A 20,060-nucleotide genomic window follows, 5' to 3' on the forward strand; every position below is an offset into this window, starting at 1 on the left:
AGAGGGAGGACCGAAGAAATAATATCTATTTTTTGTGACATGTATTCTAGATGAGGTGGAAAACTTATCTCTTTTCCCCATTAATTTATTATTGTACTAGGGGCTGTAAAATAAACAGTGAATTTTTTTGTGTGTGTGTGGTACACAGGCCTCTCACCGTTGTGGCCTCTCCTGTTGCGGAGCACAGGCTCCAGACGCACAGGCTCAGCAGCCATGGTTCACGGGCCCAGCCACTCCGCGGCATGTGGGATCTTCCCGGCCCGGGGCACAAACCCGTGTCCCCTGCATCGGCAGGCGGACTCTCAACCACTGCGCCACCAGGGAAGGCCCAACAGTGAAATTTTTGTGTCAGCTTATTTATCAGGGTATTTATGGCAACCAATTATAAGAGGTATAATGGAAAGCATGGTTATTTTTGTTTGTTTGTTTTTGTAATTCTAAAGGAGAAAAAACCCCATCACTCTTTCTGTGGCACTATTTTGCAGAAAAACACTGCTAAGGAGTGCTAAAGTGGCAATGAAACAGCCCAACAGGAAGAGGAAGCTCAGTATGGATTCCAAAGAGCGTTTGAATCAGGATGGATGCTTGGTAAGTTGTCAGTTCCTGGACCTCTCCTGTAGTTTGTGCTTATTGTGGGAATTCGCAGTGTAATTGTACACCTCCTACAGTGTCAGCAGAGGTGTTGTTTTCAATCACCCGAAACCAGTTGCTTCTGGTTGAGTTTTATGTAGAGTGGTATAGAATATATGTCATTAACTCTGGTACATATTAAAAGGTTATCTTGGGAATTCCCTGGCAGTCCAGTGGTTAGGACTTGGTGCTTTCACTGCTGAGGGCCCGGGTTCAATCCCTGGCCGGGGAACTAAGATCCCATAAGTCATGCTGTGCAGCCAAAAAAAATGATAATCTTCATATTATAGGTGAAAGGAGGCCTTTTCTTTTAAAAAGATGGAGGTAATTGATCATTATCAAGTAAGGGACAGAGATCGTGAACTGACTGTAGGGGTTGTGTTGGTCAGGGTTCTCCAGAGGATCAGAACCAATAAGAGTAGTTGACAGCCCTGTCACAATCTCTGTCCCTACTTGATAATGATGAATTATATGTATATTTGTAGAGAGAGATGTATTTTAAGGAATTTTTTAAAAATAAATTTATTTATTTTTATTTATTTATTATTTTTGTCTGTGTTCGGTCTTTGTTGCTGCATGCGGGCTTTCTCTAGCTGCAGCGAGTGGGGGCCACTCCTTGTTGCGGTGTGTGGGCTTCTCATTGCGGTGGCTTCACTCGTTGCAGAGCACAGGCTCTAGAGCGCGTGGGCTTCAGTAGATGTGGCGCGTGGGCTCAGTAGTTGTGGCTCACGGGCTTAGTTGCTCCGCGGCATGTGGGATCCCCCAGGACCAGGGCTCGAACCATGTCCCCTGCATTGGCAGGTGGATTCTCAAGTACTGTGCCACCAGGGAAGCCCTATTTTAAGCCCTTGAAGGATGAAGAATATCTAAGATGTCCATATTTAATGCTTTATTTAGTTTATATAAAATAAAAATATCTAATGCACATGTAATGCTGTTATAACACATGGCTCTAAAATACAACCTGGTAAAATGCAAAATGAGGGAATACAAATTACTTGCTTAAAATCTGGGTGTTCTGTAGGTCTCTAACCTTGAGAGAGAAGGAAGTTGAACGGTCATAGCAGGGACTGTCTGGCCAAGGAAGCAGCAGGAACCTGGGTAGGGGGCTGGAAGCAGATACGACGACCTGTGTGACATCTGGCAGGATTATAGTGGCTGTAATGACTTTTCTGACTGAGCAGTTTTGTAGAGTGAGTGCTGGGATGCGAGTCAGGGTATTTGGATTTCCGTCTTTGGCTCTGGTGGTAAGTAGCTCTGTGACCAAGGACAAGCCCTTCGCCAGGCTGATGCTCAGTTTCTTTGTCTCTAGAACAAAAGTCTTGGATTAGAAGATTTTTAAGGGCCTTTTAATTTCAACAAGTCTAAGTTTTGGTACACAGTAAGGTGAGTGGGGTGCATGTGGGTGGCCAAGTTCAGATGGTCTTAATGTTGGGGCCACTGGACTTGACATACCGACAGGAGGGAGCCCTGGTTGGCTGCAGCTGGGGCGGAGTGCAGGGCAGTCTTTTTTTTATAATATCCTTAAATAGACATGGAAAAAATGTTTAGGGTAGGATTATTTCATTGTCTTAGTTTTTCAGTAGTATCTGACTTTTTACATCCTTTGGTTGCCCCACACACGACTGATAGCAGCTTGTATCAGCGAGTAGAATCCATTTATATGTGGAGGAACTGCAGAAAGGGGATGTTAATAAAAGTGTTTTAGATGTTTTCCCCTTTTTTGGGGTATAAGTCTTAACAAATACTGTTTTAAAATATACCTGAGTTTTTGTTTCTGTTCACGTTTAGCCAGATAAACGGATCGAGACGATTGCCATTGAAAAGGATAGTTTGTGATTCACATTTCCCAAGAAAGAGGAGGGGGCACATCACACCAGACAGGGCCCTGTGGGGAAGCACCAGAGTCGGTCAGGGGGCAGCAGGGGCGAGGGGAAAACAGGGGCAGGAGCCGTTATTGTGGTTTTCTCGGAAATGAATGGGGGAGGCAAGGTGAGCAAGCTAAGCGGGTTCAGGATTGGCTAGTTTGGATAATTTCTGTGGTCTCTGGCTACCGGGCTGTCTCTGATCGTCCAGTACCTGGCCCAGGGTTGGTTTAGGGCCAGTGGATAGTGTCCCAGACTGCAGGAGCCAGTAAGGAAAGGGGAGTGGGCTGTGGACTCAGGAGGCATGACCCCGGGCTAGTTGTTTGTTGTCTCCAGGAATCGGCTCACACTGAGAGGGACAGTCCCTCCCCGGTCCACAAGGCCCCCAAATGTCAGTCACAAAGTACAGAAAATAAAAATCGTGATGAATGCAATTACGAAAGAGAGATTCCATTCGGGGTATTTGAACAAGATGAGGGCATTTGCCTCTGTGTCTGCATCACAATTCCAGTAGAGCAATGGGAAACCACCCTGTCCTGTATTTTTATCTGAAAGGTTAATTTCAGTTATCTTCAGTTTGCGTCCCACGTGGGATCAGAGCAAAAGAGAATTGTGAGAAGTAGACTTGACACAGCAGGTGAAATTCAAATAGTAGTTTATTACTGGAGATACTGTATAGGATTTTAGTGTTTTCTATAGTTCCGGAAACCAGTAGGTATCACCCTTCCTTGTGGAAGAGGAACAGCAGGACGCTTGAACGTCCTGTGCTCACGGACCTGTCTGACAGTGAGCGAAAGGAAGGGGTGTCATCTGATGGTTCCACGGTGATGACCTGAAATTGCTAAACACAAATCAGTGGGTTAAAAACCTTTTGCTTTGCTTCCTTGATTGGAATTCTCAGACTGGGAACAGTAGGCACTGATTAATTAGAAAACATCACTGTAACGTGTAGTAAAAGTATATGATGCATCCAGGGCCATCAGGAAGGAACAGAATGTCAAGCTTTTTTTTTTGGTTATTTTCCCAGCTCATAATCCTCTCTTGCAGAACGATGGATTTGAGTTGGCTAATGGAAATGTACCACAGCAAAGACTTATTTTATGTTCCTTAAACTATTATCTCCCCTTTTTCAGAGCAGTGTTCTTTTTTTTTCCTTAAGGCTTTATTTTCAGTTTTCAGAACTAAAGTTTAAAACCTGAGAAGGCATAGTAATGGTTTTGTTTTTCTCAATTCATCCTGATTTCCTGAAGTGTTTTGTTTGAGAGGATAAGGAAAAGTGCTCATTTTTCCTTTTTTAAAAAGATTAACTCTATTCATTAATAGCAGTGTGGATTTACTACCTTTAGGAAATAATTAATTAACCCAGACAGACTCAAAGAATGTTAAAGCTAGCAGGAGCTTTGGAGAACATTTAGTCCAATCCCTTTATTTTACAGACAAAAGAAAGGAAATGCACAACCTGCCAAGACTGAATCAGGAAGAAATAGAAAATATGAACAGACCAATCACAAGCACTGAAATTGAAACTGTGATTAAAAATCTTCCAACAAACAAAAGCCCAGGACCAGATGGCTTCACAGGCGAATTCTATCAAGCATTTAGAGAAGAGCTAACACCTATCCTTCTCAAACTCTTCCAAAATATAGCAGAGGGAGGAACACTCCCAAACTCATTCTACGAGGCCACCATCACCTTGATACCAAAACCAGACAAGGATGTCACAAAGAAAGAAAACTACAGGCCAATATCACTGATGAACATAGATGCAAAAATCCTCAACAAAATACTAGCAAACAGAATCCAACAGCACATTAAAAGGACCATACACCATGATCAAGTGGGGTTTATTCCAGGAATGCAAGGATTCTTCAATATACGCAAATCAATCAACGTGATACACCATATTAACAAACTGAAGGAGAAAAACCATATGATCATCTCAATAGATGCAGAGAAAGCTTTTGACAAAATTCAACACCCATTTATGATAAAAACCCTGCAGAAAGTAGGCATAGAGGGAACTTTCCTCAACATAATAAAGGCCATATATGACAAACCCACAGCCAGCATCGTCCTCAATGGTGAAAAACTGAAACCATTTCCACTAAGATCAGGAACAAGACAAGGTTGCCCACTCTCACCACTCTTATTCAACATAGTTTTGGAAGTTTTAGCCACAGCAATCAGAGAAGAAAAGGAAATAAAAGGAATCCAAATGGGAAAAGAAGAAGTAAAGCTGTCACTGTTTGCAGATGACATGATACTATACATAGAGAATCCTAAAGATGCTACCAGAAAACTACTAGAGCTAATCAATGAATTTGGTAAAGTTGCAGGATACAAAATTAATGCACAGAAATCTCTGGCATTCCTATATACTAATGATGAAAAATCTGAAAGTGAAATCAAGGAAACACTCCCATTTACCATTGCAACAAAAAGAATAAAATATCTAGGAATAAACCTACCTAAGGAGACAAAAGACCTGTATGCAGAAAATTATAAGACACTGATGAAAGAAATTAAAGATGATACAAATAGATGGAGAGATGTACCATGTTCTTGGATTGGAAGAATCAACATTGTGAAAATGACTCTACTACCCAAAGCAATCTACAGATTCAATGCAATCCCTATCAAACTACCAATGGCATTTTTCACAGAACTAGAACAAAAAATTTCGCAATTTGTATGGAAACACAAAAGACCCCAAATAGCCAAAGCAATCTTGAGAACGAAAAACGGAGCTGGAGGAATCAGGCTCCCTGACTTCAGACTATACTACAAAGCTACAGTAATCAAGACAGTATGGTACTGGCACAAAAACAGAAAGATAGATCAATGGAACAGGATAGAAAGCCCAGAGATAAACCCACGGACATATGGTCACCTTATCTTTGATAAAGGAGGCAGGAATGTACAGTGGAGAAAGGACAGTCTCTTCAATAAGTGGTGCTGGGAAAACTGGACAGGGACATGTAAAAGTATGAGATTAGATCACTCCCTAACACCATACACAAAAATTAGCTCAAAATGGATTAAAGACCTAAATGTAAGGCCAGACACTATCAAACTCCTAGAGGAAAACATAGGCAGAACACTCTATGACATAAATCACAGCAAGATCCTTTTTGACCCACCTCCTAGAGAAATGGAAATAAAGACAAAAATAAACACATGGGACCTAATGAAACTTCAAAGCTTTTGCACAGCAAAGGAAACCATAAACAAGACGAAAAGACAACCCTCAGAATGGGAGAAAATATTTGCAAATGAAGCAACTGACAAAGGATTAATCTCCAAAATTTATAAGCAGCTCATGCAGCTCAATATCAAAAAAACAAACAACCCAATCCAAAAATGGGCAGAAGACCTAAATAGACATTTCTCCACAGAAGATATACAGACAGCCAACAAACACATGAAAGGATGCTCAACATCTTTACTCATTAGAGAAATACAAATCAAAACTACAATGAGATATCATCTCACACCAGTCAGAATGGCCATCATCAAAAAATCTAGAAACAATAAATGCTGGAGAGGGTGTGGAAAAAAGGGAACACTCTTGCACTGCTGGTGGGAATGTGAATTGGTACAGCCACTATGGAGAACGGTATGGAGGTTCCTTAGAAAACTACAAATAGAACTACCATATGACCCAGCAATCCCACGACTGGGCATATACCCTGAGAAAACCATAATTCAAAAAGAGGCATGTACCAAAATGTTCATAGCAGCCCTATTTACAATAGCCCGGAGATGGAAACAACCTAAGTGTCCATCATCGGATGAATGGATAAAGAAGATGTGGCACATATATACAATGGAATATTACTCAGCCATAAAAAGAAATGAAATTGAGCTATTTGTAATGAGGTGGATGGACCTAGAGTCTGTCATACAGAGTGAAGTAAGTCAGAAAGAGAAAGACAAATACTGTATGCTGACACATATATATGGAATTTAAGAAAAAAATGTCATCAAGAACATAGGGGTAAGACAGGAATAAAGACACAGACCTACTAGAGAATGGACTTGAGGATATGGGGAGGGGGAAGGGTAAGCTGTGACAAAGTGAAAGAGCGGCATGGACATATATACACTACCATACGTAAGGTAGATAGCTAGTGGGAAGCAGCCGCATAGCACAGGGAGATCAGCTCGGTTCTTTGTGACCGCCTGGAGGGGTGGGATAGGGAGGGTGGGAGGGAGACGCAAAAGGGAGGGGATATGGGAACATATGTATATGTATAACTGATTAAATTTGTAAAATAAAAAAAATTAAAAAAAAAAAAAGAAATCAGATCCAGAGAATACGTGTCATTTGTTCCCAGTTATGTAGCTCTTTGGATAACTAGGTGGGGTTGGGATTTGGCCTTAGGTTACCTGACCCCCAATTCAGCATTTTTTTCTGCCTTATTATATGATAATAAATCATTTTTTGTTTGCAAAAAAAATGTCCTAAAAATGAGGTCAGTATATCGTAAGAGAAAGGTAAATTTGTTCTGTAATACAAAATCATGATCTTTCATGTGTATGTCTACGTATCTATAACCTTACTCCATCTTAAAAAACATACGGACATCGGGAGCTTGAGTAACTTAACTTTGAAGTGAAAAGTAATGTTATTTTTGTGAGGAATGTGTTTTTTCTGTCTAGGTAGAATTTTAGTAGCAAATAAAGAAGTGTGAACCAAACATTCTAATCCGCTGACAGACAGCATATTATATATTTCTTTTTATATTTGAATGATACAGTGATTATAGAAATGCTTCAGTAGCTGTTGTGCTCACATAGCCAACGCTGTTTCTTGTTACCATTTCAGTTTTGCAGTACAACATTTATGAGAAGAGACTTGCCTTGTTTTGAGTTACGTAAATTTCCTGTGCATTGAGTGGGTAAAGAGGGATGGAGTTGGGGTGAAGAGCTGCCGTAGAAAATTCGACCTGATTCAGTTTATCATCTCACGGGCAGTGGAACAGAGGTGGGTAGGATTGGGTTGCTGCCTCCCCGTTCTCCCCTGCCCCGTGACCGTGGACTTGCAGCGCCTTGTGTGGTCCACAGACCTCCAGCAGCGGCATCAACTGGGGGCTTGTTGGAAACTCGTGCTCTTAGGCCCTCCCCAGACCCACGGAATCCAGATGTGCATTTTAACAGGCTCCCCAGATGATTCACATGCATGTTAAAGTTTGAGGAGCTCTGGGTTATATAGTACGTTTTGTAAGGATGCAACTGTATTACTTGCACAAAGATATCCATGATAACTTTGGACATGAAATCTGCTAGGCACAAAAGTACCATTCTTGAACCTTGCATTCATGCCTTCAGTCAGCAAGTATTTGTTAAGCTAGACGAGGGGCCAGGCTGTGCTTTGGGGAGGAAAGATGGTTAAGGCCCTGTCTGCCTTCAGTAAGCTCAGCAAAGCAGACGAGACCAGTAAGAGAGAAGCTGGTCATGCAGTGTGGTAGGCCCAGTATTAGAGATTTATACAGGATATTTCCAGGCTTCAGAAGGTTACCCGACTTAGCATGGGTGAGGTGGGAAGCAGAGAAGAGGAAGTAGGATCAGAGAAAGCTTCCCGGGGGAGAAATAGGCACATGTTAGCTTTCCATTGATGATAACAAATCACCACAAGCTTAGTGGCTTATTACAACACATTGAATGTTACCTCACACTGCCTGTAGGTCAGATGTCCAGGCATGGCTTAAATAGATTCTCTGCTCAGGGGCTCAAAGGGTAAAATCAAATGGTTGGACTGAGTTCCTTTTGGAGCTCTGTGGCCTCTTCCGAGCTCAGATGGTTGTCGGCAAAATTCAGTTCCTTGTAGTTGTAGGACAGAGGTTCCTGCCTTCTTGCCGGCTATCACGCAGAGGCCAGCCTCAGCTCCAGGGAGACCCACAGTGTCTTGCCATGTGGTCCTCTCACAACAAGGCAGCCAGCTTTTTTCAGGCCAGCCGGAGACTCTCCTCCATTCAGCTGAGGGGAGTCATATGTTGTAATGCAGTCGAGGGGGTGACCATCCCATCACCTCTGCCATTTTCTGTGGTCTAGAAGCAAGTGACGGGGAGGGGACTTGGGGGTGGCTCCTTGGGGTCATCTGGGGATCCTGCCCACCATGAGGTGATTTCGCTGGGGCTGGGAGGGAGAGCGGGATGGACAGCGTGACCGAGGCGTGGGTCCCAGAAGCCGCAGAGTGAGTTCTGGGGACTCTGAACAGGGGATGCAAAAGCATTAGAGTGAAGATGAGGAACTAATTTTGTGCTGGCTGAGTTTCAGGAGCCTGTAGGGCATCCAGATGAAGCCGTACAGTGGACTTGGGATCTGCACGTCTGTAACTTGATGGAAGGAGACGTGGGTCCATTGGTCGCCATGTGTGAGACTGAGTGACCTGGTTGCCAGGGGCTGAGCGAGGCAGGCGGGGGGCGGGGTGGAAGCCCTGGAGAGCAGGGTGATGGTTGTGCAGGGGTGGAGGCCAGTGCCAGCGAGCTGTGTGGAGGACGGGCCCTGCACAGTGGGATGGGGAGGAGGGAACGGCGGGGACACCAAGCCTTCACTTTGTCCTCCATCAGCCATGAACCTGACCAGTAAAGGGCAGCCGGTGCACAAACACTGGACATGGCATTCCATTTGCTCCCTAAAACCCAGCACTGTTCCTGGCACATTCATTGCCCAATAAATATTCTTTAAATAAGTAATTAACTCAGGGTTTTAAGTTTCCTCTTTACTCCTCCCTCAGGATTCTTCTTCCATCAGAGATCTTGTTCATCCAAGATATGCTTTTTCAGTTAGAAAACAAATAGAAGATAACTTAATTTTGATTAAGTCTTGTTACACTCTTGACAGTTTGAACTCTGGCAAAACACCTATGATAACTGCCATTAACTGAGAGTCTACATGTGGCATGTGCTTAGTAGGGCTCTACCCATGTATCTCTAATCCTCAAAACAATTCAGTCAACAAGATATGATTACCTCCAAGTCACAATTTAGGAAACCAAAACTCAGAGAGGTTAAATCACTTGCCCAGGGTCACACAGCTGGTGAGGGGAGAAGCAGGGGTGTAAACCCTCAGCTGTCTGACTCTAAGACTTGTACAGAACAGAACCTCTTACTGTGTGTGAAACACAAAGTAGCCCAGGAAGCATATCAAAACATCAGGCTATAATAAGTAAAGCATCGTGGCTCTGGTACTTGGATAGACAGGTAAACTAAAGAAACAGAAGAGGCAAATGCACCTGGGGGTTTAGTGTATAGGACACAGGTCTTAGACTGATGGGAGGAGGGGGACTATCCCATAAGTGGTCTTGGGACAGGTGACGAGCCACCTGGGTAAAAATAGTATGTCTCAACTTCACACCATGTCCTGGCACAAATTCAAATTTGTCAAAGATTTAAGTATAAGAAATAAACCATAAGTGTAAAAGACATAAACAAAGAAGAAGGTTTTTATGATGTGGGAGTAGAGAAGGATCTTCTGTTACTCAACCACAGCAGCCATAAAAGAAAAGTTTGGTAATTTTATTTCTCAAAATAAACAACAAAAATCCTTGCATATTAAAAATACTGTAAGAAAGAAATGAAAATAAGAAATGACTAACCAGGAAAAAATAAATAATGCCTCTCATATTGTAGACAAAGGACTAATCTTCCTAATTTATCCAGACCAAAAGATGAATAGTCATTCCAACAGAAAAAAATGGGCCACAGATGTAAAGAGATATTTCACAGAAAAGGAAATACAATGGCTTTTAAATATACAGCCTTCAGCTTCTTCATAATGGAACAAATGCAAATAAAACGATAGTGAGATGTTATTTTTTTCATCATCATCTTGGCAAAAATCCAAAACTTTGCTATCACACCCTGTGGGCAAGGCTCTGTGAATACGGGCCTGATCCGAGGCTGTGGGGCTGTTGAGAGGGGCTTGCTGGGCGCCAGACCTGGCAGGAAAACACAAGTCTGGTTTGACCCAGCTGGTCCACTTCTGGGAAGTCATTGTGTACATATCCGGGCACATATGCAAAACGCTCCATGTACTGGTTTTCCACCGCAGTGTTATGTGATTGGAAAAAAGATTTGAGACAACCTGGACATCCATAAACATGGAATCAGTTAAATAAATCATGAGGTATCCATTCAGAGTAATACTGTGTAACTGCAAAAAGAAGGAGTGTGCTCTTACAACCTGATAAAGACCTCCAGGGTATTTTAAGTGAAAAGAAAGGTAGAAGACAGTGCTATCTTTGTGTACAAGAACAAGAAAATAAGAAAATATATTCTCTTTTTTTATAAAGGAAACTTTGCAAGGATATTTCAGAATCTAGTAACGAAGATTTCTGGGTGGAGGTATTGTACGTAGGCCAGATGGGGGAGAATGGGTCGGGGTGGGAGGGGAGTTTTCACTGTATTAATTGTTTCTCTGTTTATTTTTACCTTGAACAATGTGAACTCAAAAAATAAAATAAATTGTATGTATAAACTAAGGCATCTCAAGGAATCTATGATAATCAATTCTATATGACTATATAAACAAGTGGCAGGCTGACACAGTCATCTTCAGACTTGTTGGTTTGTTCACCTCATCAATAAAGAAACTTCAGTCACATATCTGGATATATATGTATTGTTTGTTTATTGGAAAATTATATGATTTACTACTATACAAATTGTATTTTGTACCTTAAAGCCATAGACTAAAAAAGAAACAAGTACAATATAGAAATGAAATTAGTAGTGATTAACAGTTAAAAACTAGTTTGCTCTCATTAAAATATTAGTTTTTTGAAACGTTGTTTTAAAGCCTTGTGTTCCTGTTATCTGAAGTCTACTTTTTAGGTTTAGTTTTAATGGCTGTCATAGCTTAGATGACCAACCCTCTTGGTTTGTCTAGGACTGAAGGGTCCTCCAGTTATGGGACTTCAGTGCTGTGACCGGATCAGTCCCAGGCAAACTGGGACAATAAGTCACCCTAGGCCTGGCTTAAGAAGAATAAAAAGTCTACAAACAATAAATGCTGGAGAGGGTGTGGAGAAAAGGGAACCCTCCTGCACTGCTGGTGGGAATGTAATTGATACAGCCACTATGGAGAACAGTATGGAAGTTCCTTAAAAAACTAAAAATAGAATTACCATATGACCCAGCAATCCCACTACTGGGCATATACCCTGAGAAAACCATAATTCGAAAAGAGTCATGTCCCACAATGTTCATTGCAGCACTATTTACAATAGCCAGGACATGGAAGCAACCTAAGTGTCCATTGACAGAGGAATGGATAAAGAAGATGTGGCACATATATACAATGGAATATTACTCAGCCATAAAAGGACATGAAATTGAGTTATTTGTAGTGAGGTGGATGGACCTAGAGTCTGTCATACAGAGTGAAGTAAGTCAGAAAGAGAAAAACAAATATCGTATGCTAACACATATATATAGAATCTAAAAAAAAAAAGAAATGGTTCTGATGAACCTAGGGGCAGGACAGGAATAAAGACGCAGACGTACAGAATGGACCTGAAGCAACGGGGAAGGGGAAGGGGAAGCTAGGATGAAGTGAGAGAGTGACATGGACATATATACACTACCAAATGTAAAACAGGTAGCTAGTGGGAAGCAGCCGTATAGCACAGGGAGATCAGCTCGGTGCTTTGTGACCACCTAGAGGGGTGGGATAGGGAGGGTGGGAGGGAGACGCAAGAGGGAGAGGATATGGGGATATATGTATACATATAGCTGATTCACTTTGTGATACAGCAGCAACTAGCACACCATTGTAAAGCAATTATACTCCAATAAAGATGTTAAAAAATAAAGAATAAAATGTGAAAGAATGAAAAAAGAAATGCCCCCAAAATTACAGGAATAAACTGTAGGAAATGATTGTTGACCAAACTTACTAAATCCTGATACTTTTTTATCAGCATCATCCATCAATTATGCAAAGGTTTTGTGTAATTCAGCTGCTGATTTTCATCTTCTTGGATGACAATCAGTTTGTCTTGGAAACTATTCAAAAGTATTGCATATTGATACTTCCATAAGTGAGTTGAAAGCCCGCTGAAACTCTTAATTTGAAAGATCTTAAAATTGGGAAACTCTGTCCCTCAAGTTTTAAGTGTAACATTATAATGAGTTTTTTAGTAGGGGGCATACATTTTTTATGGCCACAAAACTAGGTAAGTAAGACACACATCTGGACAGATGCTCCTGGAGTATCTTTCAAAAAAGAAGTGATTCTCTTAGTCTTCGCTAAATGGTCAACTTTCCTCCAGGAGTTGCTGTGAGCCTGGCCTGATGCACTGCCGGCTCCGTGGACAGAAGCTCTACCTTATTAGGGTCGCTTGTGTTTGTGGTTTCTTCGCAGGCATCTCTGAAGGCATTTGCCCATTCTGTGAGGGTTGCTTGGGCTAAACTTGGACCTTAACTGAGCCTCATAAGCTGTAGCAGGTGCCGGCAGGCCGAAAGCCAGGGGAGGATGGAGGGCTTGGCGGGGGCAGGGGACGCCCTTCTTCCCTCAGCCAGCCTTTGAACCTTCCTTTCTGTCATATTTGAGCCAACAGAGAATTAAGACAATAACAAAGGGTTCCTCCCACTTCCAAATGGGTGGTGGTGTGGCACCCCCCCTCCCCCCTCCCTCTGCTGCCGGGCACTGGCTGCTGATGTTGGTCCCCTCCATTCACAGCGCTCTTCATGGCTTGGCTTCCAGCAAACAGAAAAGTCCATTTTCACTGTTTCAAACAATTACCCAGAAACAGGGTCTAAACCACATTTTCTGTGTTCTAGGAGCAAGCTGAAGAAGAAAAGAAGCCCAGGGATGGTGTGACCCCTCTGAGTCACGGTAATTGTCACCCCCCTTTACAGTTTTGCTTTATACTGAGTTACTTTTAAGTGACAGTTTTATTAGATAGCTACAGTTGGTTTAGGTTTATTAATTTAAATCTATAATAATAGTAGCGCTTGTTGACAGTGTCACATGCTCCCCTGCAGACTTCATCAGTATCACCTAAGACTTTCAAATATGTATATCAAGAAAGTCTGAAGCTCTTAACTCATTTATTTGCCTTTGAAAAAAGAACTGATTTGTAAACTTTCCCTGTGAACAAGAAAACAAATGATGCTGCTTAGTTTTTTAATAATTCTTTGTTTAAGCTTTTCCCCAATTGGTTTAATTTTCTAATGATGGCATTCGTACTCTTCTATTGGAGTTATGTTTTACAGGAGGTTGGTTGTACATTTGCTCCAAGATAAATGTCCCTCATTATGGTTTTTAATACATCCATAGGTTTTAGATAACAGCTTTTTAATATTCAACTAATTCTCTGATGTTTTACATTTAAATCAGCAAATGCAGATGCTATTTCCCTGGAATATATATTCCATATATATTGTGATTACTGCTATACAAGCAGGCAGCTGTTATTAAATTTTCTGTAAAATATAGTTGAATGTCCAACATTTGTGCTACTCTTGGTGGGAAAGAAGCATGTAAATTTGATAATTCTCCTCTAATGAACTTTTAAAGTACCATAAGTATTTAAGTTTCTTTCCCTCCAATAATGGAAACAACTGAAAATATCTTAAAAAATTACAAACAGGATTTGAGGTTTTTAAAGACCATATATAATGCTTAGTCTTGGCACGCAATATTGAAAATTTGTGATCTTCTACCTAAATGATTTTTAAAAATAAAAGTTGTTTTCTACTAGAAGCAAAATATACTGCTTTAAATTTCTTTTCTTCTTTTGCTGTCACCCCAAGTCCCATCATGTTCTTTGCTGAAAAAGCAAAATAGAATACAGTAATTTGACAGTTATGTTATTTGATGCTCAGTTTCATTGAAATACACTCCAGTTATGCAACACTGGAATTCTAGAAATAAATTTGGACTGTACCTGGCCCCAACAGCAGGGTTTTTTTTTTTTAAACAATTGTTTTTCTTCTCAGAGGTTGTGATTTATTATGTTGTTGTCTCTCCCCTGCAGCTATATTTTCCACACTAATGTAAATTGTTTTAGATTCTCTTATTCCACAGTTGGAGCATTTATTCTAGGAAAAGAAAAGCAGACTTAAGCCAACAAATTAAAAATATTCAGTCCTCAGAACTAAGATTTTTTGGTAATTTAGTATTTATAGTTTTCATTGTAGCCAGTTACATGTTTATCTTAAGTAGTTTTTCAGTTTTACTAGGAAATAGCTTTTTGCTGTTGTTTTTCCTTTGCCAGACTTATTTTGTAGTTAGTGGTCCAATCCCCAAAGTGTCATCCTGTGGCTTGTTCTTCTCCAAGTCTGACACTGGTGTCATTGGTGTTTTCCCCAGCTGTGGAACATCGCTAAATGTTTAGAAGAAGGATGAGATTTGGTTTGTGTATACAGATGCTGCAAACTGCTCGTTGAATACAAATTGAATTATTTGAGGGGCTTTTGAGGATTTATATTTTTACTACTTTTAATGCGATAAAGGAAACTATTCCCTGAATTGCCTCCTGTCTTGGTATTATAATGGGGATCTTCCTCCTATAGTTCCTGGAAATAGTTTAATCTTTTCTGTAGGCTGCTTGCTAAACAAAATAGATTGAGTCACATACCTTAGGCCTTAAAAATAATAACAAAAGAAAAACAAAAACTGTGTACTCATACATATTTATATGTGAACAGAAAATTGTATTGAAAAATAAACAATTTCTGTAGTGATTTTACAACAAGCAAGGCATTTCTTTGCAAATCACTGCAAACTAATTTATTGAATGCCCAATCTCTGTCACTAACACTGACCTCTGTGTTACAGATGATGAAGCTTTGAGGGGCCATTTGACTTACTTAGGGTAAAACTAACTAGTTAGTGGTGGATCCAGGGTTTGAGCCCACATCTAGCAAGTTCTAAAGCCTGTGGTCTTTCTACTTTACCTGTGGTCTTTCTATTTTATCATTTCCCCTTCTCTGTAGCTATTAAGACTAAGGTAGAGAAAATTGGAATCTTGCTTAGAAGTGGGATGGGAAGAGTAACTGCTAATAGTTAAAGTATTAAGCGTGTCTCATATGGCCCTCTGTGTCCTTGGGGACTGGCTGGACTAAATTTTTCTTGACATAGTCATGCCATGAGATTAATTTTTTGGTTCTTTTGGAAACTCTCAGCTATATTATTCGTATATTATTCAAAAAATTTACCAACTGTCTTAGATACCCTTAAGAGCAGACTTGTCTTGGTAAGAATTATTTACTAATAATTATGTATGATGGAGTTTATAGAATTAGTATTGTCAATCACTATATAATCCCAGACTTCTATATTTGAAGTCTCCAAAATAAAAACAACTGATTTCTTCAGTTGGACAAGTGATCTGGCTTTTTCCCTTCGTAATTTTAAGTGCTCTTTTAAACTAATGCTAATATTTCTTTTGTTTAATGTTAGGACTGTGAGGTCTTTATAATCGTAAAAGCAGTAGAAGAAATTGTAAAGGAATATGAGATATATATACATCCAAATTAAACTGTGTACGCCAAAGAACCTCATAATAAATAAAATTAAAATGGAAATAACAAACTGGCAAGTATTTACCACAACTACAACTTGCAGAAGGTCCAAAATAGATAAAGGAAGTAGAAAAAATAATCAGATACACTAAAATATCAGTGCAAAAACAGGCAAAAGGCATTAGGAACTAAGTAATTCATAGAAGAGGAAATGAAAGTAGCTAAAAAGCAAATATGTTTAAATATATTCAGTCTCACTAGAAAACAAAGAAAGACAAATTTAAAAGCAATGATGAACATTTTTTTTTTTTTTTTTTTGCGGTATATGGGCCTCTCACTGTTGTGGCCTCTCCCGTTGCGGAGCACAGGCTCCGGACGCACAGGCCCAACGGCCATGGCTCACGGGCCCAGCCGCTCCGCGGCATGTGGGATTTTCCCAGACCGGGGCACGAACCCGTATCCCCTGCATCGGCAGGCGGACTCTCAACCACTGCGCCACCAGGGAAGCCCGATGAACATTTTTTAACCTACCAACTTAACAGTCAACAAAGTGCTAATGCCCCCTTGCTGGTGGGTCAGGGAAATAGGCTCTCTGTACATTGCTTCTGGGAGTATAGTTGGCTCTTTCGTTGTGGGGGGCACATTGATAGTATTTATTAAAAATGTTAAGTCAACATTTCCTTCAACTCAGGGACTCCACTTTTTGGAATTACTTAATGAAATAAGCATGAGCATTTAATTTATGCATATGATACTCATGGTACTATTTATTAATGGAGAAAAGTTGGAAATAATCTAAATGTCCAACAAATGTGGAATAACATTGTGGTACAATTTTGTATAGACAGTTGTGTAGTCATGTAAATGCTTTTGAAGAACTTTAAATTATATGGAAAGGAAAGCTTATGAAAAAATATTAAGGGGACACCACCCCACCCCCACCAGGAGGGATTATTAGTCTCAGTGATGGTTTTAAAAAAATCTCATGTCTATAAATGAGAAAAAAATGTTAAAAATTGTTATTTCTCAAGCTGTGAGATAAAAAGTATATTTTCTAAGTTTTCCAAGTATTTTTTTACGATTAGTAATCACGTTAGAGTCAGCCAAATATTAAAAAAATAAATTCAGAAATTCCTGAACACTAAAAACTTCCATTTGCGGGTGGTATTGTTGGAATATCTGTTCTTAGATTTATTTCTTTTTTTGTAAGTAAACTTTTTATTTTGGATTAACTGGATTTAGAGAAAAGTTGCAAATGTAGTACAGGGATAGTCCTGTATATGCTTCGCCCACTATCTTCTGAGGTTAGTATCTTACATGACCTCAGGACATTTGTCAGAACTAAGAAATTAATATTGGTATGTCAGTGGTCACTAAACTGAAGACTTTATTCAAATCTCACTAGTTTTTCTACTAATGTCCTTTTCTTCTTCCAAGATCCAGTCCAGAACATCCCTTTGCAGCATCACTGCACACACATCTCTTTTACTTTAAAGTCTCTCATGTTGTTCTCTCATGGCCCGAGCTGGCCGGTAGCATCCAAGTTTCTTGAGGGCTCCAGTATTTTCTCCCTGGCCACCACTCATCCCGTGTCCACCCTCGGGCACCTACACCCTGCCACTCCCCTGAAGCTGCTCTTGCTTAGCTCACCAGGGCCTCGGGGATGGCGGTTAACATTTTGTGGGTTGAATGGAACCAGGGACATCCCAAATCAATGGACGCTTTCATGCTGTTACTTGTCTTACTCTTTGGATTTCACTTAGATGTTAAAAATGAACCCGTCTTGGTCCCCCTGATGGTCAGCCTGCTTCTGCTGCAGCCCCTCCTCCTGCAGCGCCGTCATCCACCTGCAGTCAGTCCAGGTTCTGGACACACCCTGGACCCCTCCCTCTCACTTACCCTGGAGCCTGGCCACACCGTCACCACCCTTTCTCTACTCATCCTTCTTGATTTCTCTCAAGTCATATCCTCCAACTTAGAGCTGCCTCTGGTCATTTTTCTGTTGTTCACTCTTTATACCCTCTCTAACCCAATGGAAACTGAGCTGAGATCCTGTTAGTCGAGGGCCCTGGGTCCTCTCTGTACAGTAGCATTCGAGGCTTCTCACCATCTGCACTTGCCCATCACGTGCCACCACCCGCAGTCGTTGGTTTGCTCGGCTGAACAGAACCTGCAGTCTAGACCATGCTGTCTGAAGAACCGTTCCTTCTGCCTGGAGGATCCTTCCTCAGGCCTGAACCAAGTAGCCGGCTCCTTCAAAACCCAGTATCTCCCCTACTTGCCTTATTTTGTGTTTTTCTCCCTATTCTGTGTTCTCTCGGCATATCCTAGGGCATTTGGTTTGAAGAAATTTTTTATGTGATGCTGTATCTCTCACTTAAGTTAGCATCTTTTAAAAAGACGTATAATCAGGTCCAGTCCAGCCCATAGGAACTGTTGTTTAGTATGCTGAAGTAATGATTTACTAAAACTCTCAAGTATTAATTAGCTAAATGGCCTGAAGAAGAATTAACACAGCTTCTAAAAGTGCTTAACACTTCCAGGGAGTAGTTTCTATGCTGGGGCATGTGGCTAATTAAGTGACTGTGAAAGATTCAGAGGGCCCCTTGAGCATTATCCCTGCAGTCTTCTGTTAGAGTAACTGGTCTGCTTCCTGGGTGTACACACAGAGGTGCTTTCTTGCAAAATAGTTACATGCCAGTGGAACTAATGTCTGCGCTTTTTAAACGTTGTGAGAGATCTGTTCATTTCCACCATGGTGATTCTCTACCTAAGAAAGCATATCAACATCAGAAAAGTGAAAACCACATCAATTTTAATTTAGAAGATTCTTATCTTCGGATGGCATTTACAGTCATTAAATACGCAGTTAAGTATTCAGGCATTTGGGTATTTGAACCTAAAGAACTACATTTTCATTGAGCCGTGAAACTGTCACTGGAGGATGAGCAGGGGACTTCTTTCTAACTATTGAGCTTTTGGGGGGAAACATCAATAACTGAAGCATCCACATGCACTGCAGCAAAAGTACTCCTCTGTAACAAGTAGCTCTCAGTAAATGCTTTCAAGTAATTTATTTGCTGTTGATACTAGTTTACAAATGAGCTAATCTTTGAATTTAACTGATTAAGTTGCCAAACCTCTCCTCTAGTTTGCTGTCCCTTCTGGGTGGATGAGTGGTGGTGTGTATGTATACACTCTCGCAAAGGAAAAGAACATATTTGTTTTCTTCCTGGAGTCAGTCAGTAGATGATACAATGAATGAAACTGTATAAAGTACAAGATAGGGCAAGGACCATGTTCACAAAGCCTGTCTTATAAAGACAGTTTGTATGGGCCCTGTTGAATTATGTTATTTATTTTTAATTGAAGTATAGTTGATTTATTATGTTGTGTTAGTTTCAGGTGTACAGCAAAGTGATTCAGTTATATACATGTATATTTTTTCAGATTCTTTTCCATTATAGGTTAGTGCAAGATGTTGAACACAGTTCCCTGTGCTATACAGTAAATCCTTGTTGCTTATCTATTTTATGTATAGGTGTGTGTATATGTTAATCCCAAACTCCTAATTTACCCCTCCCCGCTCTTTCCCCTTTGGTAACCATAAGTTTGTTTTCTATGTCTGAGTCTGTTCCTCTTTTATATATAGATTCATTTGTATTATTTTTTAGATTCCACATATGAGTGATATCATATGATATTTGTCTTTCTCTGTAAGACTTACTTCACTTAGTAGATATTCTCTAGCTTCATCCACGTTACTGCAAATGGCATTATTTCATTCTTTTTTATGGCTGAGTAATATTCCATTGTATTTACATACCACATCTTCTTTATCCATTCATCTGTCAGTGGACACTTAGGTTGCTTCCGTGTCTTGGCTATTGTAAATAGAGCTGCTATGAACGTTGGAGTGCATGTATCTTTTCGAATTATAGTTTTCATCTTTTCTGGATATATGCCCAGGATTGGTATTGCTGAATCATATGATAAACACTATTTTTAGTTTTTTAAGGAACCTCCATACTGTTTTCCGTAGTGGTTGCACCAGTTTACATTCCCACCAGAGGGTTCCCTTTTCTCCACA

The 20,060-nt window shown here is 40.5% G+C and overlaps 1 protein-coding gene across 1 annotated transcript in view; it reads left to right on the forward strand.

The window, feature by feature from the left end:
- Nucleotides 1–516: 516 nt before the first annotated feature.
- Nucleotides 517–20,060, forward strand: part of L3MBTL4 (L3MBTL histone methyl-lysine binding protein 4) — a 400,149-nt gene continuing 380,605 nt past the window's right edge. Inside the window, 2 exon segments of the mRNA XM_060118356.1 lie at nt 517–588; nt 13,283–13,337. Of these exon segments, the coding sequence (XP_059974339.1) occupies nt 517–588; nt 13,283–13,337 (127 nt within the window).

This window comes from Mesoplodon densirostris, chromosome 15, assembly GCF_025265405.1.
Source record: "Mesoplodon densirostris isolate mMesDen1 chromosome 15, mMesDen1 primary haplotype, whole genome shotgun sequence".
In the NCBI taxonomy this organism is placed as follows: domain Eukaryota; kingdom Metazoa; phylum Chordata; class Mammalia; order Artiodactyla; family Ziphiidae; genus Mesoplodon; species Mesoplodon densirostris.